A 23219-nucleotide genomic window follows, 5' to 3' on the forward strand; every position below is an offset into this window, starting at 1 on the left:
TCCAAGAGATGCTCCTGCCAGGGCCGGTTTACAAAAGCACGAGTGGATTTAACGCTCCTCCGTCCGGCCGGCCAGCCAGGTGCTGGGGGAAATCAAACCCACCCTGACGACCTTCCTCCACCTCCCTCCAACCCCCAAAAAGGTTCTGCCCGTGCACCTCAATCCAGTCTTGCAACAGCCCGTTTCCCAGCCATGGACTCGACACACGCGGCACTGCCCCTCAATACCTCCAGCGCAACTTGCCTCTGCCGTGGCTACCTAGGATGCTCCTCCTCCGACCTGCTCTGTCCTCGCCCCCCATTGCCTGGGCTCCTCCCCACCACTACAGCTCTGTCCACACCCCTCAATCCCCATGTCTCCGTCTGCCAGATGCATGGGGAGCTCATGAGTTCAGCCGGGACAGAATCACCCCTTCCCACGCAGCTCTTGGTCTAGTCCAACAAATGGCTGAAAAAACTCCACTCCCCTGGCTGGCAGCTGCAACGTCTCCGCCCCGTGCCCAGCCCACTGGGTTTAGTCCTGACATGCAAGACAGTATCCCTTCCATCTCCGTTCTGTCTCCCACTGAGACAATCAGCAAGGAATTGGACAGAGAGCATCCAACACCTTTCAATTGCCCCTCCAGTCTGGATCTCCACCGGCGACGCAAGAGACCAGACCTAGCCCTTCTGCCCTGTCCACACTAGAAAACGTGCACCGTTTTAAAGAAGCTGATTTTTACACTCACGCCAGATTCACGGAGGCAAAACCCTCCTTCAGAGGCACTTGGTGGCTCCATGCTCACATCCAGAGAGTTTAATTGTGTTACGTTACACAGGGGTCGCCGGGTTCATCTGTACCTGCAAAAGCAACGTGGAGTCTGCGGCATCTTAAACGGATTGATTTGGATGCAAGCTTTTGTGGGCAGGCATCAGATGAAGTGGGTTTGACCCACGCAAGCTTATACCCAAATCAATCTGTTAGTCTCGAAGGCTGGGCTACTCCAATTTGGAAGCCCCAGGGGCCACAATGATACTCAGCACATGCCGAGAGCCGCAACTTACGTGTGGTTGCATAGACATGCACGTATACAGGCAAATAGCGTCTTTCACATTGACGGGCATGAATTCAAAGAGTAAGGCAAGACTACACAACACACAGGCCCCATTTAAGTCAGGTCTACTGATATTAATAAAATGCAATATTGACCCCATTTCCACCCATAGGACAGCATTGTCAATGAGCAATGACAGGCCAGGAATTTAACTCACACCACACACATCAAGCCAAACTGCACCGTAAAACCCAAACTGCACCGCAGGCCGCAAACAAACAGGCCACAGGCCTGCTCTAAGATATCAGAGGACTCTGGTTTTACATTGTGTTGGTAAGTTACCAATTGTGACTGAATCGATATGCACACGGGATGGTCCCGCTTCAGTGCCGCTCGCAGGGGGCTCCGTCAGCTGAAGGAAGCGGATTTCTGCACCCTTAAACTGGTGAAGCTTGTCCAGTGTAGATGGGGGACAACATGTCTTAAAGCCCTTTTCAAAAATGACCCAGGCATTCGGGAACGTCACTGAAAACCATCACTAAACAGGCAGCTTGGCACCGAGTGGACTTTACAAATGCTCCTATCTGGATCTTTTGGTGCCTAAATACCTTTGATCCTCTGACCCCGATCCCTTGGTGAATAGGACGTAGGCACTTTCTGAACATTTTACTTGAGGCCTTCGCTGCATCATCACACACTTTATACTCCAGTTTTTACACCGTCCCTGGGTGCCTCTCAGTTGCAAATGGCTAGTCCAGTAAACAGCAAAACTGCTGCCTCAGCTGAAGGCAGAAAAACAAGCCAGAGGAATTTGACAACCAGCTGCACTCAGCAACCAAGAGGGAAAATGCAATGAGCGTTAGCACTTCTACAGCACGGTCTGGGGCAGGATCTCATGGTGCCTTCCAAACCCACCTGCAGCATGGGACAGGTGGGGGGGGAGGGAGGAAAAGTCACCCTCCAAATGCTGAAACGCACCCACACGGGCCCAACTCCTGATTCCACAGCAGCAGCATCTCAAGCCGGGCGAGACACTTGCCCATGAAACTTTGCATTTCAATCATGACCTGCCATGACCAGTTACAAAGTCGCTGAAGCCCAAGGCTCATCAGCTGTCTCCTTTAAACCAAAAATCAGCCTGCATAGTTGAGTGGGTTTTTTTCCGAGGGGGTGTGTGGTCAGAATTCTAAAGGCTTGGATTAGGATCTTTATGAATCCCATCGTTAGAATGTGCCGCACAACAGCCCGGGAACACCAGATGTTCCAGTCAAGCTGCCAACCAGCAGCTGCGTGCAGCCTGTTTTTATTTTAAAAAGCAAAAGGATCTAGATCTATATTAAAAAAAAGCGATGTGTATTTTAGATACACGCGCCCCTCCCGGTATCAACTGAGGCGGTGGGTATTGCTTCTTTTGAGTGGGGAACGGCAGCAAAAGGATGGATTATTTTAAAACAATGCTCCCTCAAATCCTGGCCCTTTTCCTACGAGGAGTCATGTTACTTTCTGAGTGGGAGGCGGATTTCTGAAGGCCTGTCCAAAAGAAAAGCACCCCCAATAAACACCATCTAACTAACGGAGCCGAGCCTGGGAGGGGAGGGGGGAGAGAAGAGAGACAGCATCACCTTGCTGGCACTGTTTACCTTGAGGTGTGCTGGAGGGCATGAGGGGGTCGGTTTCAGATCAGTGTTAGTTGAGGGGTCCAGGGAAAGCGTTTGGGGGAGGGAGAGGATGTTCTTGTGATTAAGTCATGAAAAATAGGAGCCAGATCTTTGTTTCTCCTCTGCTCAGTGACGTACTCACTGGGCACAAGTTACTTAACCATGGTGCCTCAGTTTCCCCATGACATGGGGATAATTATATGTGCCCTTTTAGGCTTCAGGGCTCCCCCTGTCATCCAAACTCACAAGCGCAGAATCCCACACACGCTTTCATGTTTCATTATGGTGAGAACCCCTACCCCCAACATGCTATAAATAAAAGGAACACGCATAGTACCACGGAGTGGTGATTTCAGGATGGGATGACTGAGCTTCTCGCAGGAAGGAAGACGATCAAAAGTCAGCCTGATCACCGATGCTCCCTCTGATCTTTTCCATCCATGTGTGGATTTTTCCCGCCCTTATGCGGAATAATTTTGTCTATGTGCACGGAGGCATGTGTGAATGTGCACCACCCAAACACAAAATCTAGCTGTCAACTGGGTGGTAACTGAATTTCTCCTGAGTGGCCACACAAGTGTACAGGAAACACCGCTGACCATCCATCTGTAGTGGAGTGATGTCTAGTGGTTAAAGCAGTGGGGGGGTCAGTTTCTGTAGCTGTAAAATGGGGATAAAAATACTTCCCTGAATGGCACAGGACAAAGTAGTGGTTCAGTTGGAATAGCCCCATTGTCCCTTAAGTCCAATATCTGTCTCTCAGCAGCCAGATACTTGCCAGGAAAGCAAAAACACCCTCGCTGAAATACACCTGGCCATTGGTGCAACACCACCCCCTGGGGACATCCCAGTGGGTGATTAGTTTGCAATTTGAAGTACAAAAGGCACAATGCAAAACCACGTCTATTACATTCAGATCTGCTGTCAGAGAGTCAAGATTGAAGCCCCATAATCCAAACACTCTAATCTTTAAAGGGTGGGTATATTAGGATCAGGAGTGTTGTCACAGCTCCAAAGCCAGCCCTTGCTTTAACAACATCAGATTCTGTTCCGATAGCTAAGCACCTGCTCCTGTGAGCAAACCGACAAACTATTTGCCTCAGTAATATCATGTGGCAGGGAGTTCCAGAGGTTAATCACATCTTGTGAGAGATAATCGGCGGTGTCCATAGCAATAAGCTTCCTGCACATTGAGGGGGGATATAATCACCCCCAGGAGAAAGGGGGATTTTTACCTCACTCAGGACAGCCTGTCTGATATTTGCAGTCACTGCCATGCCAAACCCAGGCCTATGCTGGAAGGATGGATGTTAACGGGGAGCAGGGGTGATTATTAAAGTCCAGCAACAGAGCAAATGCAGCTCCAGTTTCAGGGCCAGACCCACTCCCATGCACTGCAAAATGCCCATCAATCAAAGCGGTGACAAAAGACTACACGTCCCATCATGCAATCTTCTGACTTGCTCTCAGGCGAGTGGAACATACCAGGGCAGTTACAAACCTGCTTCACTTTGGTAAGAATCGGGGGTGGGGTCCCCAGGTGCAGGAGACGCTGCTAGGAACAACGTGGGTAGAGCCACCGTGTTCGTGCCTTTCCCCTTTTAAGCTAGGCCAGAGCTGCCAGCTTTCCCAGGGGGACCCGAGCTGAAGCCATTAACCTCATGCCCACCCCATGCCGAGTGTTTCCTCCCAAGCCAGGCGGCTGCCAACAAGCCTCTGGGTTTTTTTTGGGGGGGGGGGGTCCCTAATTGGGAGCAGCACCTCCCTCCCCTCACGGGGCCAGCGACAGGCCCTTCAAGAAGTCTCAGATCCCTTCTGCCAGCATGAGGGATTGCGTCACACAGAGGCCACGCCCTCTGGGAAGACACAGGATGCAAATTCTCAGGGTGCCTACAGCAACTGAGGCCAAAAGGGAGCACTACAAACTCCCGCCTTCCTCGTTTTTGTTGGGAAAAAAAAAATCGAGTAGAATTGTGACCTCAAGAGATGTAAGTTGAGCAAGGGAGACCTGGGGTGAGGTTTTCCATTCACACTCCTCGGCTTCGGGGTACAGGCGTTTGAATTCAAAGACCCAACACACACTTGGGAGAAAAGTTCTCTTTGTGAAGGCACCTAGTTACTACAGCTTTTTGAGTCAAAGGTGGCGGCAATGCTCATCCACAGTTCTCTAAGTCCTCCAAGGAAGCCATCAGCAATAACAGGAGACACTTTTTTTTTTTTTTTTAAATCTAAAAAACCCAAACACCCCCAAAGCAACCTGAACGCACTGTCTCTGTACGTCGGGAAGAAGGAATAAAGAGCGCATTTGTTGATTCCCCTCCCTCTTTGCAGATCACCTTTAAGATCAGGTGGGGCAGGAGTGCGGGACACCTTCACCAGGTGACGACAGAGGCCAGACAGGCAGACTATATGCCCAACCACAGAAGGAGTCAAGGATCACAGCCTGCTCCTAACAGTGGGAAAACTCCACCTGCATGTCCATCCATGCAAATCACCGCGGCTGAGAAGGGGATTGTGGGAATTTTACCCAGGGCAGAGTTCTGCCCACTGACTTACCCACACACTTAGCTCTTCTTTCCCTGGTACAGTCGATTGGCATCATCGCAACCAGTCGCTAATAAACCCGGAACTTTTGGTTTCCTCCCCGACTGACAAGCCAACTCACCTTGTGAGCCCCATGCTGTACTGCCTCTGTCTCCAAACTCGAATCAGACCACACCTCTTCCTGGGACGCATCAGAACCAGGGCTGGTCCCAGGGACTGAGCTGTCACGGCCATTTGGAGACCAGAAAGTAGCAGCAGGTGTTTCAAACGCTTTTTTCAATGGATATGACCCCCAGATCAAGATATGATCGTCTTCTGGGATCACATGATCCATTTCCCCCTGTGTCAGGGAAGCACGTTTTAACGGATCACTGCAGTTTTTGTTTTTAAAGCTACCTCTCCTCCCCTCCCCCCGCTAACATCTGGATGCCCGTCACTAGCTTTTAATCTTCCCCGATTTGTTAGCAGCCTTTGACTCTACTGATTTGCAGACCCCGACGCCTCATTTATCTTCTCGTTTTGATTTCCAGGCACTGGTGCTCAGGGATTCAGACTGTAGCCGAATCAGTTACCCCAAGTGATGGGGGCAAGAATTTCTCGTGCATTTCAGACAGCTGAGCTGGGGGATTGGAGGGACTTCGAGATCCACAAACCTATCCCCATTGGAGAACGCGACGATAGATTTCAGTAGCCTCTCTCGGCAGGTAATAATACAGCAAATGCTCTGATTCTCCACCAGAATCCACCCTACCTTACAGGCATCTAGACCTGGTGGACACCAGCCCAGGAAATACCCCCTCACACACAGGGGACTTCCCTCAGCTTGGGCAGAACTAGTGTAAGAACTCTGCCCTAGTTCGACTGCGGCACAGAAGGCGGGAGGGCGTGCGGCCATGGAATATAAACCGGTGCAGCCCCAAGCAAGTTGGCTATCGGCAGAAAGAGAAACCGGATCTCCGGACTCTAAAACTACAGCCCCAGTAGGGCTCCATGGAGTTTGGCAGTACAAAGTCTACAATCCCTCCTTCTCAATGCCTTGACGTGATCTCCGTCTTAAAGAGACGCAAACGGCGGTATCGAGGTTAAGTGACTTGCCCATGGCCACAAACAGAGACCCTGTCAGAGCAGTGATTCAAATTCAGGCGTAGTTGCTGGGTTCAGGTTTACTGACATTTTCCGAAGCAGGGCTCCAAAGACGAGGCCAATTTTTTTGGGCCTAAGGGGGACCTCAACCCCGCCACTGCAATTTTATAGCTTGCGGAGGTCCAAACAGTCGATCCAAATTTGATCTGTTGCACAGTTAGCCACAGGGCCTGGCCCTGCAGCGGGGTAAGGCCTGGCTGGGCTGACGTAGGCGTTGTTCTGACCAGGCTGGGCGCTGGTTAACCAATTACCGGTGAGCACCACCCGGTGTTTACCAGGTGACCAGTTAACCGGTTACCTGTTTCCATCCACGCCTCACGAGCCTAGGCCAGAGAGGTTGCAGCTGAGGAGCAAGGGCTCAGATGTATTGTTAGACTCTCCCGCACGCCCTCACCCATCGTGCCTTGCGAGTGGAACGTCAGCCCGGTCCCATGGGAGCTTCCCCCCCCCCCCCGACTTCATTCGTTGAGGGGGTGTTAATTATTAGCTGGCCGGCTGGCACACGTGTTGCGGCGCGACGCTTAGCACTGTGTAAATCGACAGGCGACAAGGAAAAGCCAACCCTGGAGAGATCCAAGGCCCGGAGAAAACAGGGTCCCATTCGGCAAGGCGCTGGCGCATCGGAGTAGCCACGCCGGCGGCAGAGAGGCCCGCTCGCGCGCTCGGCACGTGCCTAAGGAACTGGCTGAATCGGGGCTAGAAGATGCAGGCTCCAGTCTTGGCCGTGTTGGGTGACGGCGACTGAACACCCGGTAGTGGTTGGAAAACCGGACTCCTGGGCAGCCCAGGACTTGCTGTGTGACAAGGGCAAGGGGCCTCCCCTCTTTGAGCCTCGGTTTCCCCAGCTGCAAAAGGAGGAGACCGGAATGTAAGCTCCCTTTCCCGAGGCACAGCAAGTGCTCTGAAATCCCTAAGCAGAGGCCAGAACCGGGCGTGAGGCGGCCGGTGCCAGCTAGCACAGGGGTGCTAACAGAGCCATGGGGAGACCCCACCCCATCTAGCACAGAACGGGACACGAAACCAGGGACCTGCCTGATACAGGGATGGTGCAAAGCCTAAGAGACTCTCATGACTCAAACCACAGCTGTCTTCCCCCCTAAGCGAGGCACACGTCGCCAGACACTCCTCACCACCAGCACAGCCGGACCCTTGACTGCGAGCGACAATGATCTGTAGGCCTCCCCCGCCCAGCCTGTGCACGGCCCCCCTCCCTTGCTCCACCCAACAACCCTGGAGCAAAAAGCGTCCTTCGCCTGGAGCAATTACACTGAAATTAAACCAGTCGGAGCCAAATCTCCCCCTCATGGCCCACCCCCGAGGCCGCGGCCGGCGAGAGGCTGGCGACGGAGTCCTCGTGGCTTTATTATGAATTCCTCCCCCCCGAGAGGGGGGCCGAGCTCTCAGGAGCGCTGGCTGTCAGTGCCCGGCCAAGAGAACAAAGAGAGAGGCGCCGGCGCACACACGCAGAGAATCCCTTTGTCTGAGTGCCGGGATCCTCACTCAGCCACCGCTTCCACGGAGCCACTGCACCGGGTGCGGACGCATTCGGGGGGCAGCTTGGGGAGGGGAGGGAGTTACACCCGCATCTCACACCTGCACCACCGCCTTCCAGGGGCAAAAATCCAAACAACCCCACAACAACGTGCCCCCAAACCAACGCTCCTCCGTGGGTCAGAGCATCCACCTTTCACAGTGGGAAACCCGCAGTAACAGGGCTCAAAAATCGGGGGTTCTATCCCGCCTAGGGAAACTTTTAGTAACTTTTTTTTAAAAGGACAGCACTGAACAAAGCTACATGGGCTAGGCCAATTAAAGTGTTTTGAAATCAGGAGCGGCCGGGGAACCAGACGATCCTTCCATGGAGAACCCGCTTCAGGAGCGGAGCACCCAGCTCGCCACGAATCCACAGGACCCTCCGATACTGGCCGGCCAATAGCCATTCGCTCACGTTTTAGTGAGCGCGCTCATGCCCCGACCAGAACATCCACTTCTGCTAACCGCTTCCTCTGGATCCATCCGCAGCGGAGGAACGTGCGAAGACGCGCGCGGACGTGTCCCAAAACACCAACCACAAATCAAAGAACAGAATCAGACACTCCCAGCACTGGAAGGGACCTTGAGAGGTCACTGAGCCCAGCCCTCCGCCCTCACAGCGGGACCAAGCACCGTCTAGGCGTCCAACCTGTTCTTAAATCTCTCCAGTGTTTCCACAACCCCCCTGGGCAACTTATTCCAGTGTTTAACCACCCTGACAGGTAGGAAGTTTTTCCTAGTGTCCAACCTAAACCTCCCTTGCTGCAGTTGAAACCCATTGCTTCTTGTCCTATCCTCAGAGGCCAAGGAGAGCAATTTTTCTCCCTCCTCCTTGTACCACATTGCCCGTGTAATAGAAAGCATCAATGGGGGTCAGGAGCGGAGGGGGCAAATCCCAGTTTGTCGGATACATCAACCCCAGGAGACACAGAACCCAGATTGCAAGGTTTTGCTAGATTTCACCCGGCACAAGCCTATCCCGGTTTTGCTTTGGGCCTCTTAGAGCTGCCCTAGTACAAGCAATAGGAAGGAGGAAGAGTTTGAGGTTCTGATCCAACGCTGGGGCCCGGGTTGCTGATTCACCTCCGCTGAAACCGATCGGGTTTGGACCAGAACTATTTCCTACAGATCACCTCTGTGAAGAGACATAATCAACCCAGGATTTCATGGCAGAAAACATGCTGCCCTTGCAGCTGCTCAGGGATAGGTCTCTCTTCCTCCAAAAGCAGGGGCTTCTACCCCTTGAGCTAAAGGAGAACCGTCTCTGTTAGCACAGGGTTTATGACACCTAGCTGAACGGTTCGGATTCTGTGCGATAAAGGGAAGGACACACCCACACCACACTAACCAGTTGACTGCAACACTTCTCTCCACGGCACTGTGCAAACAAACAGGGTTTTCCTCTGTCGTACGATAAATGTCAGCCCCATTTTACAGGTGAGCAAACTGAGGCACGGAGACGCGACGTGGCCTGTCTACGTTCACACAAGTGAAGAAAAGGTGTCTACGATTAATTCAGGAGTCCTTGGCTACAAAGCCACTCAACACCTGCTCTCCTAACAAGTAGGGGCTGACAACATGCCCCCCATCCCCCCTGTAGCAGCTAAGCCAAAGAGGGCAACGTTACCAGAGAGATCAGTCCCGAGAGAAACAAGCAGCACAGCCCGGACTCTGCCCTGGAGCCCCCGGGGACCAGCGTGCGTGACGCAGAGCGGGGTGTGGCCCGAAGCATTGATTTCTAAATCCATCCGTGCCCCTACAGCTGAACTCTGACCGCGGGATGCACAGTCCCAGCACTCTGCGCCTGCCACACCGGCCGCTGCAGGCCAGCGGGGCCAAAGAGCAAATTTCAGCCACCGCGCCGCTACTTCATTGTTTCAATGTCAGTCCCTCCTCTTCTCCTCCCCCCCACATCTTTTGTCCCCCTTCTAGAGGTGATCTGCTTTTGTCAGGCCCAGTTCAACTCCAATTACAAGCACAAAACCTGGCAGGAGGAGGGGGGGGAAGCCCCCCCATGCTACCAGGCAGTCCTAGAACTTCTCCATCCTCCGTCCTTGTGCCAGCTGCAAACTAAACGCTGTCCCCTAGCACCAGGCAGCCGGAAAAGCAGGAGCCCCTGGGATGAGATCACCAGCGCGCTCCGGGAGGCGTTTAAATTTTACTTCCCAGGCCCCACCCCATAAGCACCAGGAGAGACGGCCTCATGGAGGGAGCGCTGCCCCGCCAGGCCTTGCAACCAGAAAGCTTGGGAACAATCCAGTCACAGAGGGGAAAAAAAGGAAAGCTGCCAAGCAGGAAGGGCCTTCAAAACATCGCATTGACCAGAACCCCTCCTCTCCTTCCGTTCCAGCTGATCGAGGGTGTCAAACTTCCAAACATGGGGGAGGGGAGGGAAGGAGAACAGGCAGAAAAAAAGGGGGAAGGGAAAGAAATTAGACTTTCAAATGAAGGCCTTTTCTCTTCTCTTTCAGTCAACAAACCTCCCAGCCCCTCTCTCTCCCAGCAAGATCACGTCTAAGAGAATGAGTCCCCGGAGCCTCTCACGCTACGAATATTATGGGCTAGCCTCGGTTACGAGCTCCGAGACCACGTTTATTACACAGAGAGCATCTCCAGAGCCGTCCAAAGCAGCATTTATACCCGCAGGTTTATAATGGAACAGACTTGGCCAACACTCCCCCACACTCTGTCTACTGCACCAAGGCCTTCCTTTTGCTCTCCAAAACCAGCTGCTTGGTGTACCTGGAGCTGCAGAAGAGAAGGTCCTTGAACCATAATTTGTAGGGGAGGTCAGAAGAAGGGGGGTTCCAACACCCAAGCTGTCAGGGACACAGTGGGTGGGCAAGTCACCCAGTCTTTCTGTGCCTCAGTCTTCCCATCTGTGAAATGGGAGAATAGCTAAACCATGAAAGGGTGGGGGGGGGGGGGGGGGAGAAGAGCTTAATTTGCTACCGGCTCTAAAGCACTTAGAACCTCAATAGCAGATGCTATGCAACCTACAATCGCAGGTGCTATGCAATCAAGTGCAGTCTACACACACTTACCCTTAACACTGCCCTTCCTCCCCTGCACACACCCATATGCAGTCTTCACTTACAGCACTAGGGCCTTCTCCTCTGCTGCTCCTCCTACATCAAGCAGCCTTCTTTCACCTTCCCCATTCCATCAGCTTCATATCTGGCACCTCGGCTCAGCCCCGAAACCCTCCCCCCCTCCCGCCACCCTCTGCCTCTTAATTCCCCTGGTCTCTGCCGTTATTATTTATGCTAGTTCTGGAAAAAGCTTGCGAGGCTGGAGACGGGCAGCGAAGCTGGCATAAGCCACCAAGTGGGGGAGGGGTAGCTCAGTGGTTTGAGCATTGGCCGGCTAAACCCAGGGTTGTGAGTTCAATCCTTGAGCAGGCCATTTAGGGATCTGTCAGAGATGGTGCTCGGTCCTGCTGTGAAGGGGACTGGACTCGATGACCTCTCAAGGTCCCTTCCAGTTCTAGAAGTCTGGTAGATCTCTGTTTCAAGTGGGCTGGGTAGGACTGCATCCCGAGACCCTCGCATCAATGAAACCAGGCCACCGGGGAGATCCACCCCCAGCTAAGGAGCTCACTAGGGAAACTCAAGATTGTTTTAGCGACTGACGAGCTAAGAACACCAAGGCAGCATCTTGCGCTGAGATTCTCCCAGTGCAAGACAAGTTCTTGCTTGCAGACCCCTCCCTCTCGGACTTCAAAGGGATGGCCAGGCCGGGATTCCTCTGACGCACCCTTTCCTGCGAGCTTATGCATTTAATTTCCTGTCTTCTAAATCAGCAGGAAAAGCCAGGGCAACAGCGAAGCCCACGCAAACCAGTGCCGGTTAAAAGCATGGAGGTGGGGGGCCAGGGAGGGAAGAGGAGACCTAGGACAGCCAAAAGAGTCACTGCACAGAGAGGCAGAATCCCTGTTTCCACGTGGAAACAGCCCAGCACGGGAATAACAAGGGAGGCTGCCGGTCAGGACCGAAGGACATCGGAAAGGGGGGGGGGAGGAATTACTGCTGGAACAACTCAGAGCCCCCGGAGTGCAGAGGGAGGCTCGTTTGCAGAGCACCATGGGAAACGCTGGTCCAGCATCTGCCCACACGGACGACAGTCACCAAGCCGTATATTCCTCCAGGCAAATCAAGAGGCGGGGCTGTGCAGCCCACGATCGGTACGGCGCACACCAACTTCGTGTAGCGAATCCCCAGGCAAACCAACACGCCTGCTAAAGCAACCACCACGCCCCTAAGCGACAAGGCCTGGGCTGGTTTTAAAAAGCTGCCCCCACCAGCTCGGCCGAAAGATTCGTCCTTCTAGCCAGTACGGGATTGAGACTCGGCACCCCAGTTGCAATCACATTTACCACCACCGGGAGAGAAGGGCTCTTTCAAGGGGAAAAAAATTCCCCCAGCTCCACAGCTGTCCATTAGACACAGGCCTGCGGCGTCCACTTCGAAAGCCATTAACGGACAAGGATTTGTCCTTGCTGGAGTGTGTCAGGGCCAGCTGACAGGGCCAGCCAGGAAAGTGAGTGGAAAATCCCCACAATGGACACTTTGCACGGGCCATCCACCGGGAGACTAGCAAGATGAACAGGTCACATCTGTGTCAGAATGTGCTACCAATTCTCCCGGCAGCATGTAGCGCTGGCACGGAGCCAGGGTCCGAACAGAAATTTCACTCCCCAAAATCTTCCCCTGCAGAAGCGCAGAATTCCCCACTGTCCCGTCCTCTTCTCTTCCCCCCCCCCCCGGCGGTAATTCATTTTAGACTTTTCCATTGGGCAAATACAAGATCTCCTCTCTCCTGGATTTTAAAACAGCTGCAATCAACTCGGAAATGCGTGTCATTCAAAAAAAAAAAAAAATACAAACATACCACCACCACACCAGCTCCCCTCCCTCCCATGTCCATCTAAGCCACCTGTTCAGAGTGACAGCCAAATCAGCATGGTTGTGGGCACAGTGCTAGGCTTCCTCACCACCTGTAGGGGGAGTTCAGAGAGGTCCCACTAAAAATAATGCTCATTATATATAGATCTCTCATTCTTAAAAAAAATACTAAAGCTATTCAAAAGATCAAATATCCCCTCCACATATACCCACCCCCTCCACCTCCCCCGGGCCCTGCAAGCTGTCATACCTTTAAGGCAAATCAAAAGCAGGACAAAAAAAACCTCTTGAATATCCTTTAAAAAAAAGGGGGAGGGAAAGCCAAGGTACGGGATATAAATGGCATTTTCATGTCGTACTGTCTGCATGGAGATTCTCGAGTAAGATTCAGTCTAGACCAAGTCAATCGCATCCAGTATAAAGACTGGGAGGAACGTGGCAACATTTGGAGAATGTTTGGGAGGAAAAATATTTTGCTGGTTTCGTTTCCAATCCCCCATTTCGTGCCTTCAGAACCAGACACAACTTTGCTTTATGAGGCTAACAAAAACCAGAAGAGCAAAAGCAAACTGTTTCCCAAACGGGTTATTTTCCAAGGCTGGAAAGAGAGTTCATTAGAACTGGGGTTAAACCGGGCAAATTGGACAACTTACGATTCCAACAAGGCAGGTAGGGCCTGAAGAAACACACCTCCATTTCTGGTTTCTTGATAGAAACACAATGACAAGAAAAACAGAGGGGTTGTGTTTTTTTTTCAGGCTACAAAAACAGGAAATAAAAGGACAAAACATCTCTAAGAGGGGAGCGTTCTATGACACAGCCAAAGGTGAAAAACTAACCACACACTTTACGGCCTCTCGTTACTGCGCTGGTGTCTGTCAGCTCTCTGCTACATGCCGTGCACACGGAGAATAAATAAATATAAAAAAAACCCTTTGCCCTGAAGAATTTGCAGCCTACACACAAGGCTAGCTGCCTTTGCAATTCTGCATGTGTTTATTTCAGAGTCACCTGTCCCTCCTCCCACACAGCCTTCCCGCCGACACTGCATTCCTCTCCCCTCCCGCCCCCTTCAGGAACCTGGAACCAGCCGGCCTGATGGCAGCAATTCACGATTTCAACTAGAACGTACAGCACCGAGCACAATGGAGACGAAACCCACCACTCCCTGCACCCAAAGAGCTGACCATCTCCCAGGCTAGGCCTAACAAGTAGAGGAGACAAACCAAGGGGCAGTCACAGCCTCAGGGGACCTGGGGAGCAAAAGTCATACAAAAGGAAGACACCTTGGCAGGTCAAGGAAAGGATTTTCAGGTGCTAGCTGTGACCAGGTTACCTTCAACCCTCCCATGCCACCTTCAGCCAGGCTCCTGTTACAGACACAGAGCCGGACCTCATGCCCCGCTACACACCGACATCAGGAAGGTGACAAAGAATCAGACCCACAATTTTGAATTAAAACAAACAAAAAAAAAAGGAGCTGAACAGGAAACACGAATATCGCCCGAGCATTTTACTCTCAGAAGCCTTCCCCCACCCAGCCCCCAATTTCACTAGCTACTTGCTCTTCGCCCTTCATCCATAGGGCCCAGCTCTTCAGGGGGTTGCCAGCCCTCGTGCTGTGGCTAACCACATGCCAATGGTACTAACAAGGGAGGATTTGCCCGAGTAACAACCGCCAGATCCAGCCCTGAGACTTCCAGATCCTGAGGGCAGGACGTTGCCATGTGTTACTTGTCTGCAAAGCATCAGGAGCACGAACCCTATGTCCAAGGCGGATTGACTGCTGTTTGAGTGGAAGGGGAAACTGAGGCAGGAGGCCTGGGTCACAGTGAGCTAACGGGAGAAATCGGGACTAGAAACTAGCTCTCCTGACTTCCGGTTCTGTACTTTATCCACTAGATCTCGGTGCCTCGCTTACTCAGACACATACAGGCTGAGGACTTGTGGAATTGTTAAGAACCTCAATATTCGGCCTTGGAAGGAATATATTGGGGGCCACCGTCTTCAGTGGATGGCCCCATAGGGAGGCCAGTGCCATGATCCCTATTGCTCAGGGGCCCATGGGGGCTAAGTGACTCACCCAAGGTCACCCGAGAACACTGTGGCAGAACAAGGATTTGACCCCAGATCTCCCCAGTCTCCAGCTGGCGCCCTACCCACTGCACCATCTTCCTAAATACTAAAGGTTTGCAGGGAGATTGCAGCATATTCTCCCACTGGCTGCACCTCTGCAGCTAGGAAACCCCCAGAGGGGGCTAAGAGAATCAGCAGAAGGTGTCCTTCGAGCAGCCGTGCATTTTAAAAGTGGGAGCGGACGCGATCCAAGTCCTTGGCGCTCTCGCTAGCACGGCGCAGCGGCCCGCCCCGCTGGGTGCGTATCCCAGCCCAGCTGAAGGTGTCTTTTCTACTTGGCTCTGCCCTTTTCCCAGGGCGCGGTGAGTTTGCAGAAGCAAACAAACAGCTTCCCACAAGCCTGGCTGAATCTTTGCCCTTCCTGTGCGGGGAAGAGGGACGGGTGGAGGGAGAACCCCGAGCAGTAGCTCCCTGCAAGTCTTTCCTTTCCCCTGAAAACCTGGAAAGGGGAGGCGACAGAAATCACTTTCCTGCAAGCTCCCACTGGCTCCTCTCGGCAGAGAATCCCCCACGGCCTGGCCGTTCAACTGGAAAGTAATTATGCTGCGCTTTTTATTTATTACCCTTTTTTTTTTAATTGCTAAAGGGTGACTCATGTTGGCAGCGTTCAAACACACAGGAAATCATCCCCATTTTACAGCAATTGCCACTCGATTCACTGGGAAATGTTTATTCCGCACACGCTGGTGCCCGGCAGCCCGCGCCCCGGACGCGGTGACAAGACAAAAGAGGGGGGCCTAGGGAGCTGGCCCCAGGGGGACAAGAAGGCTGGGATGGGCCGATGGCCTCTCTGCTTGTCAGACGTCCACCATCTCCTCCACTCCGGGCAAGAGACTAGGGCTGGAAGTGCCAGAGCAGCCTCAATGGACAAAAACACCCCTATTCTTCCATTCTGGGCACAGGCTCACAAAACCCCAGTGGTCTGTGCTCCTCCCAGGACGGGCATGGGTCCTACCCGCCCCCACCACAAACTCTACATTGTTCCGCCAAATGTCAGCCTCCAGGCCCGTGGGCAGTAGAGCTGGTGCATGAGTCTGGTGCTGCCCCCGCCCTGGTGTCTGGAGAAAGCTAGTCACTGGGGACACCACCCCCAGCTGCTGGAGCCCCGATCGCTTACTCACCCCTCCTCCACAACACCCCCCAGCCCTGCCAGAGGTTCCCAACATCACGCTGGGGAACCCAGCTAGGCGTGGGAAGGGGAGTGCCGGGGCGGACACTGACAAGCCAGATCATGGGAGGAATGCGTTGGAATGGAGGCGCTGCTAGCAGCCCCTGGGAGCGAGCTGCCTGGAACCAGATTTCAACACAATTCCACCTCCGAGCCCATCTGCCTGCCCCACCACCTCCGCCGCTCGCTCGGGAAAGCCGAGGGCCTTCGGAGAAGGCGCCTCGCAGGGCCCCTGGTCTCTCTTTTCGCTGCTGTTTGCGCTTTACACACGGGCGCGCCGGGTTCAGCATTCCACCGCTGCCACCAACGGTCCGCAGACCCCGTCGCTGCTAGCCGCAGAGCCACAATTAGCTGCGTCGGCAAGTCACCCCGGCCCGCGCCGTTAATTACTTGGGGAAGCAGTTTGAAGATTACAAAGTCCCCTTGTCACCAGTGGGTGACAAACGGCTTCAAAAGGTCCCCCATCCACTACCTCAATGCTTCCTCTTCCCCGCCCCCACTTCATTGTTTGAATAACCCCTTGAAGGTGGAAAACGCCTCCCCCTCCCATTCCAGTGATGTTGTCAAGCTCCCTGTTGGGCCTGCACTTCCCCGCCCCTATTCTCCCCCCTCCCCCCATGCCTTTCCAGCTGAGCTTAGATTTAACTCTGCTTTGGAAGCCCCACTAGTCACAGGAGGAGACACACTAACTAGGTGAGGTAATAGCTTTTGAGGGAGCAGCTCCCTTGCCTCACTCAAGTTTGCTTTTCGGTCACTGTGGGGCCGGGAACATCAACCAGCAGCTGCACAACCATCAGGAAAGGAGCGTTATTTTGTGTAGGTCCTACATAAACACTGGCCTTTTAAATAAAGACAAACCTTTCTCCACGGCACAGCAGAGGATTCACGATGAGGCAGATCGGGGAATAGGCAGCAGGTTCCTCCCCCAAACGGTTTTAAAGCAGGTTGAACATGGGGCAGGGGAATGGGGCAGGAGGGAGGTCTCATATTTGACTGTGCCCACGAGAGTTTTGGCACGTTCGCAACAGAGTAAAAGCCCTTGATCAAAAATAATTACCACGGTGGGGAGAGGGAAGGCTAGACAAAGCTTCTGCAAGGGAATCATGGAAAACACAGGGAAGGGATTCGCTTCCATCCCACTCTTGAATGAGAAGAAACCCACCAAGTCCCTTGGCCTTGACTCATTGGCCAGTCCCAACTCAGTTCCAATGACGGGAGGGGGGGGGGGTTGGTTTTTTTGTTTTTTTTTAATTAAACATGGAATTTGCCTCTCTCTTTTCAATTGGAATCTCCTCGGGGCAGAGACTTAATTTGCCTTTGCTCATCTCTTGTACAGTGCCACCCCCCACTGGCACGCTGCACGCAACCCACCTGCCGCAGAGGAACAAACTAACCCAAATAAGGACAAACAACGCCGGGGTCCGCTTACCCTGATCTCGTTGCGGCGGATTTCCACGTCGCACACCGAATGGCCCTGGTGCGCCCCGCTGTAGTAGCAGCAGAACTGGCACACGGCGACCTGCTCCGCTTCACAGTGGTACAGTCGGTAGGCATTGTGCTGTGGGCAGCTCCAGGCCCGCACATCGTCCGCCTCCACCAGGAGGTGCCCCCGGGCCGTGGAGGGCTGCTGCAGGTGAGTCTGCACATGGGACTGGCAGCAGGGGGCCTCGCACCTCAGACAGATCTTTTGGGCCGGCAAGGGGGGGCCGCGGCGGCAGAAGACGCAGTGCAAGACCGAGGGGGTCTTCTCCAGGTTGAGGGAGTTGAACTTTTCCACGATGTTGGTCAGTTTCAAGTTCTTCTCCAGGTTGGGTTTCTGGTTGTAAGCCTGGTTGCATTCCGGGCAGCGCACCAAGCCGGCCTCTTTGGCCCATGCCTCCCCTATGCAGCCCCTGCAGAAATTGTGCTTACAAGGAAGTTGAACAGGTTCCACAAAGACATGCAGGCAAATGGGACAGATCAGTTCCTCTTCAAAACAGTTCTTCCAATTTTCAGCCATTTCGACGGCGCTATTTATCGTCGCTCCCTGACGGGTTCGGTTTGATCTAGAAACGAAGAGAGCAGGGCTTTTCCCCCCCGCAACGGGAAGTCTCCGATTGAACTGCGATTGAAAAATAAAATCTACAGTAGATCCTAAAATTCCAAGGAAAGTAACTCTCAGAGCAGAGTTCTATGGAACTCAAATGCTAACAAAAATTAATACAGACTATTTGATGAAGGGCCAGTGTTAACAGCTGGAAAAAAAAACCCCACAAGCTTTCAGAGTTTAAAGCCCACAATTTTAACAACTCTTATGTACAGTTTTGTTTCTTTTGATTCCGGAAGGTGAATCAAAACTTACCAAAGACGGGGGGGAAAAAATCCATACAAAATCCAGTAGCAGAGTCCAAGTTCCATAAAAACCTCCTAAAATTAGAACTCCGGATATGATTTTTCTTGTCTTCGGTTTGCAACTGACATTCAATATTTTAAAGGGACTTTTGTCCACTAACCTGGTCAGACGCCCAAGAGAATAGACAGCCTCAGTTTTCTTTTTCTCTCCCTTCCTTTTCTCCCGGAAGGGGAGCTAGGAATTAGTCTTTTAAAAATGAAAAAAAAAAAAAAAAAAAAACCAGAGTTAAGATCCAAATGGGGGGAAGATTAAAAAACAGTGAATTAAACTGGATTCTTCCAATTGTCCCAAAGATTTTCTTCTAACCCAGCTGAGCAGCAAAACACGATTCTTTCGGTTGCTTTGGAATAGTGAGATCTTGGACGGAAGAGCACTGTAGGAAGACGGGTCAATCATTCAGATGAAATTCCAGCCCAGCGCCAAAGGAACCTCCCAATCCCTTCTTCCTTTCACAAGTCGGAATGAGAACGAAAGAGGAGGAAAAAAAAAGGTTTGGGAAGAGGGGAGGGGAAAAAAAGACCCATGAAATAAAAATCAACCTGTGCTCTAAATTCGCACTAATGAACAGGCTTTAAAAAAGAAAAATCTTGTTTTAGGATCTGGAAAGATTCTGATGCAAGGTAAAACAACCCAAAGTAGAAACAATAAAACAGAACAGTCGCTCAATATTTGGGAGAGAGCTGGTTGCTGGAAGGAATACAAGCATGCCTTGATCAAACTGAAAAGGAATTTCTCAACTGCTAATGAAGAGCCCTTCCCCCTCCTTTCCCTTCTCTTCTCTGTTTTCTCTCTGACATGAAAGCTATTTCTCCTTTCAGATCCAGCCTGCAAAAAAAGGGGGTGAGACACACAGAGAGAAGCTTAAAGGAGGCTGCTGAAAATGTACAATTCCAGCAGGACCTAGTCCTCAGCCATTTTGAGTTGCCTCTCTCAGTTTGGATGTTAAAAATAGAGCTACAAGAGAAAGAAGAGGGGACTTTTTTGAAAAAAAAAAAAAAGTAATAAAACCGATCAAAGATAATCGATCCGGTAAACGACACCACCCTGCAAAGTAGGCGCCTGATGTGTCACTGTATGGAGGGGAAACTCCACATTGAGTCTGCCGCTGCAGCTGCTGTTGTCTTTTGGCTTTATCATCAGATCAAAAAAAAAAAGCCAACACGCTCATCACGGCCACCTCCAGCCATCTTGGTTTTTTTTTTTTTAATAATCTATTTAATAAAAATAGACGTCTCGGATTTTCCTCCCTAGGCCCCCAGAAGAATACAAAAATAATCTGGCAGAGCCGCAGTTTCAGCGCCTCCCGGTCTCTCTGGCCCCCGGTCCTTTGCTGAATCTTCGCCCCACGCAGGAGGGAGGCAGAAAAAAAAAAATCAACCGACTCCCCGGCAATTTTTTTTCTAACCCCCCCCACGCCACACGGAATAAGACACAGCCCCAGGGGGCGGCCCCGAATTCACACGCACGCCGGGGGGGGAGCCACAGGGGCGGCCGAGCCCCCGGGCCGGGCCATAGATGAGAAATACGGACCCCGGACAGCTACGGGGCCATGCTCCGGGGCAGCTCTAGGGAAAGGCGGTCGCAGCGGGGGGGGATGCGTGGGGAGGGGGGGGGCTTGGAGCAGCAGAGCGACCCCCGCCAATTTAAAGCCCCCAGATTTTAGGGGGCCCCCCCAAAGTCCTGGGGGCGGGATCAGCCAGGGGAGGGGGCGCCGGGACCGGGCTGCGCAGGGGGGGCGGCCCGAGATCGGTCTCCCCGCCCCACGCGGGCTCCCCGCACGCGCTGGGGGGGGGGGGACACGCGGCGGCCGGGGGGGGGGAGATCCGGTCCGGAGGGTGCGCGGCCGCCTCTTCGCCCGCTGCTCCGGGCCTCGCCGCTGCCGCCCCCCGCCCGTGGCCGCGCCGCCGCCGTCTCACGCCGGGGCCGCGCCGCCGCCGCAGCCTCTAGCGCCGGCCCCGCCCCGCCCGCGCCACGTGACCGCCCCCATTCGATACATTGAAACACCGCCGCGTTCGGACGCCCCGCCTTAAAGGGGCCGCGGCGCGGGCGGGGTGGGGCCCACCGGCCGCCTCCCGGGCTTCCCCCGCTCCGGGCAGGCAGCGGCAGGAGCCCACGCGCACAGGGTTCCGGGCCCATGTCCCCCCTCGCGTTTCCCCGCTCGCGTGCGGAATAAATTTTTTTTTGCCGCGTGCACCAAGGCTGGTGCGGAAGTGCACCACGCGGTGGGCGCTCTGCTCCTCAGCTGGGCGGCGCTGGACTCCCGTCTGTGCGGCTGCCCACACTCAGCTTATAGGGAATGCGCGTCGTCCCCCCCTCCCCACTCCCGTCTCAGCCTCGTGCCCCAAGCGCCCGTCCACGTTGTGGGTCATCACAACGGTTTCATCTCCAAGAAACTGGTTGGTATTTCTAGCTGCTGACTCTGCAAACTCGGCCTTCTGCGGTTTAAACTTTTGAGTAGCCTCGGGTCATGGTTTTGAAGCCCACAACTTGCCTCGTTCAAAATAGGCAAGGTGCGTGCATTGTCAGATATCCAAATAGCAGGAGAGTCGGGATAAAACTGTGAGAGCAGGCAACACTGCGAGAGTCCTTTCTTGGAATTAAATGCTCAACCCAGTTTTTAGGAGTGATCGGGCAGTTATTTTTGTTCCTTTTCCTCAGCCAAGAGATATGATTGAGAAATATTTCCAGCTTTGCTCACCAGCAGTCATCCCAGTAAGCTGGGCGCATGGGTGGCCACTCAAGAGAGATTTAAATGCTGCCCAGCTGATTTGCAGAGTGCCCACAGCACAGCCTCCCACAGCATGTGTTTCTATTGCACGTGCCTGAGTGCACATAAAATTTATTTTGCACAGGGGGGTAGAAAAATTACAGGGAACATTGCTCACCACCACAGTCTGATGACCCTCCTTCCCTGCTCTTTGTATTTAGCTTCATCGTAGCTCGGGGTTTTGTTAAGCTCCTTTCATCCAGGCCGGTCCGTGGCTTGTCAAACCCAAAGGACTGGGGAACGCCAGACTTCCACAGTACACTTTTCCTGTTACTGATCCTGGTCCAGAATCCCAGGGAGCGTCACTTTCTTGAACCGTGGCCACTGAGAGCTGTGAGTGGACACTTAAGTAAACAAAGCGGCCCACCAGCAGCTAACTCTGATGAACTGTGTGCGGCCTGTGGGCTGGCGGTACTCCACTCCTGAGCTAAGCACTGAGGAAGATAGAAGCAGCACGCACTCCTTTTATTTATCAACCAGAGCCAAGCTGAGGCTGAACGCACACGGGCAGCAGGTCAAGGGAGAAAGGAGGAGCCACGTCATGTTTTTAAACTGGGGCCCAAAGAGCTCTGCGTGGCCTCCCCCCAGCAGGGCTCAGAGCAATGTTTGAAATTGACGATGGCTTGCGTCCATGCACTGACTTCAAACACATACGAGCTAGGACCTATCCATCGTGGTGCAGGGGTGGGGAACCTCAGGCTCAGGGACCGGATGTGGGCCCCTGGCTTGCCTGGATCTGGCTCCTGAGGCTCAGGGCCCCACCAGCATTGGGGAGCCCACGCTGGCACCACAGCCCCCCTGCTACCGCCCCACGAGGCTGGAACACACAAAATCTACTAGCCCGGGCCCATCTATGCTCTAGTGTGCGAGGGGAACATGGGGAGTGTCTGTCTCATCAGCCAGGGGCCACATCAGTGAGGGGTGGGGTTTTTTTTTTTTTTTTTGCTTTGCTTGTCACTGGTGTGTGGCCCCTGATTGATTTTTCTGTGGGTCAGCGGCCCCCACCCCTTACAGCAATTGTTCCCCACGACTGTTTCCAGAGGGCTCGGAGACAGCGCCTGTCCCAGTCCTGCCTTAAAAATGAGCTTTTAAGTTGGACCCTGGCCTGCTACCGCCTCGCATTCCGCTGCGCCTGTCGGGCCCCAGGGAGCGGGGTCTGCTCGGAACAGCAGTCTCATGGTGTCACAGCCAGCCAGGCTGGAAAGCACAGCTACTAACAAGCTATCACACCTTCCTCACACCAGGTATATGGCATCAACTGGCATCGGGATCTGAAGGCAGCCACCTCTGGAGTGGAGGAAAGCAGCTGACTGGTGAAAAACAAGGAGAATATACTTCAGTTAAAGACACAGGTCCAAGCTGATGACTCACATGTGGCTTCATGGTGCTGTGGTACCAGTATGGGACGGACAATCTCATCTCCAGCCACACAGGGGAGCAATTGTAGATGATCCAGCCTTTCCAGCAGCTCGCTCTAGCTTGGGGCCTTGCTCTGGAAAGAGACCAGCTCTCATGGTCCAACGCAACTCGTAGTGACGGGGTCTGGGCGGTCATTTTGAGTCCAGACACCTTAGCTGTGCTTTGTTCTTCCCAGCATGGCACAATGGATGTTTTCCCCACAAGTTCTCTTTAAAAACTAAATTCCCAGCAAAATGCAGGACTATGTAGCACTGGTTCCCTTCCCCTGGAGATTGGGCAATTCTCCCCTTCTCTTGGAAGAGAACAGAGGGGTGTGTCTGTTATCACCTCTGTCCTGCCAATCGCCGTATCAGCAGCTGCTTTTGCGTGAGGAGGGGGCTGAATAGCCAGTTCCTAATGAATGTGCTTGGACATTGGAAGCCAAATATGTTTCCAGTGTAAATACATTTCCCATTGGGAGGCCTGAAAAGGCAGAACTCAAGAGTGGCTTAAAAACGGAAGAGTTTGATCGGGGGGAAAAAA

At 53.2% G+C, this 23219-nt stretch overlaps 1 protein-coding gene across 3 annotated transcripts in view; it reads right to left on the reverse strand.

Annotated features, from left to right (window-relative positions):
• The window catches only part of TRIM8 (tripartite motif containing 8), a 52370-nt gene extending 31912 nt beyond the window's left edge, over positions 1-20458 (reverse strand). Inside the window, exons 1-2 of one of the 3 annotated variants that reach the window (XM_075935574.1) lie at positions 18461-20458; positions 17549-18220 (exon numbers count right to left, since the gene is read on the reverse strand). In XM_075935574.1, the coding sequence (XP_075791689.1) occupies positions 17549-18118 (570 nt within the window). In that variant the 5' untranslated portion in view covers positions 18119-18220; positions 18461-20458. Of the gene's footprint in view, positions 1-17548 lie in introns of all 3 variants that reach the window. The other 2 variants (XM_075935573.1, XM_075935575.1) reach the window with 2 other exon arrangements.
• Between the last annotated feature and the right edge of the window lie 2761 nt (positions 20459-23219).

The sequence above is a fragment of the Pelodiscus sinensis genome, chromosome 8 (assembly GCF_049634645.1).
Source record: "Pelodiscus sinensis isolate JC-2024 chromosome 8, ASM4963464v1, whole genome shotgun sequence".
Classification (NCBI taxonomy): Eukaryota; Metazoa; Chordata; order Testudines; family Trionychidae; genus Pelodiscus; species Pelodiscus sinensis.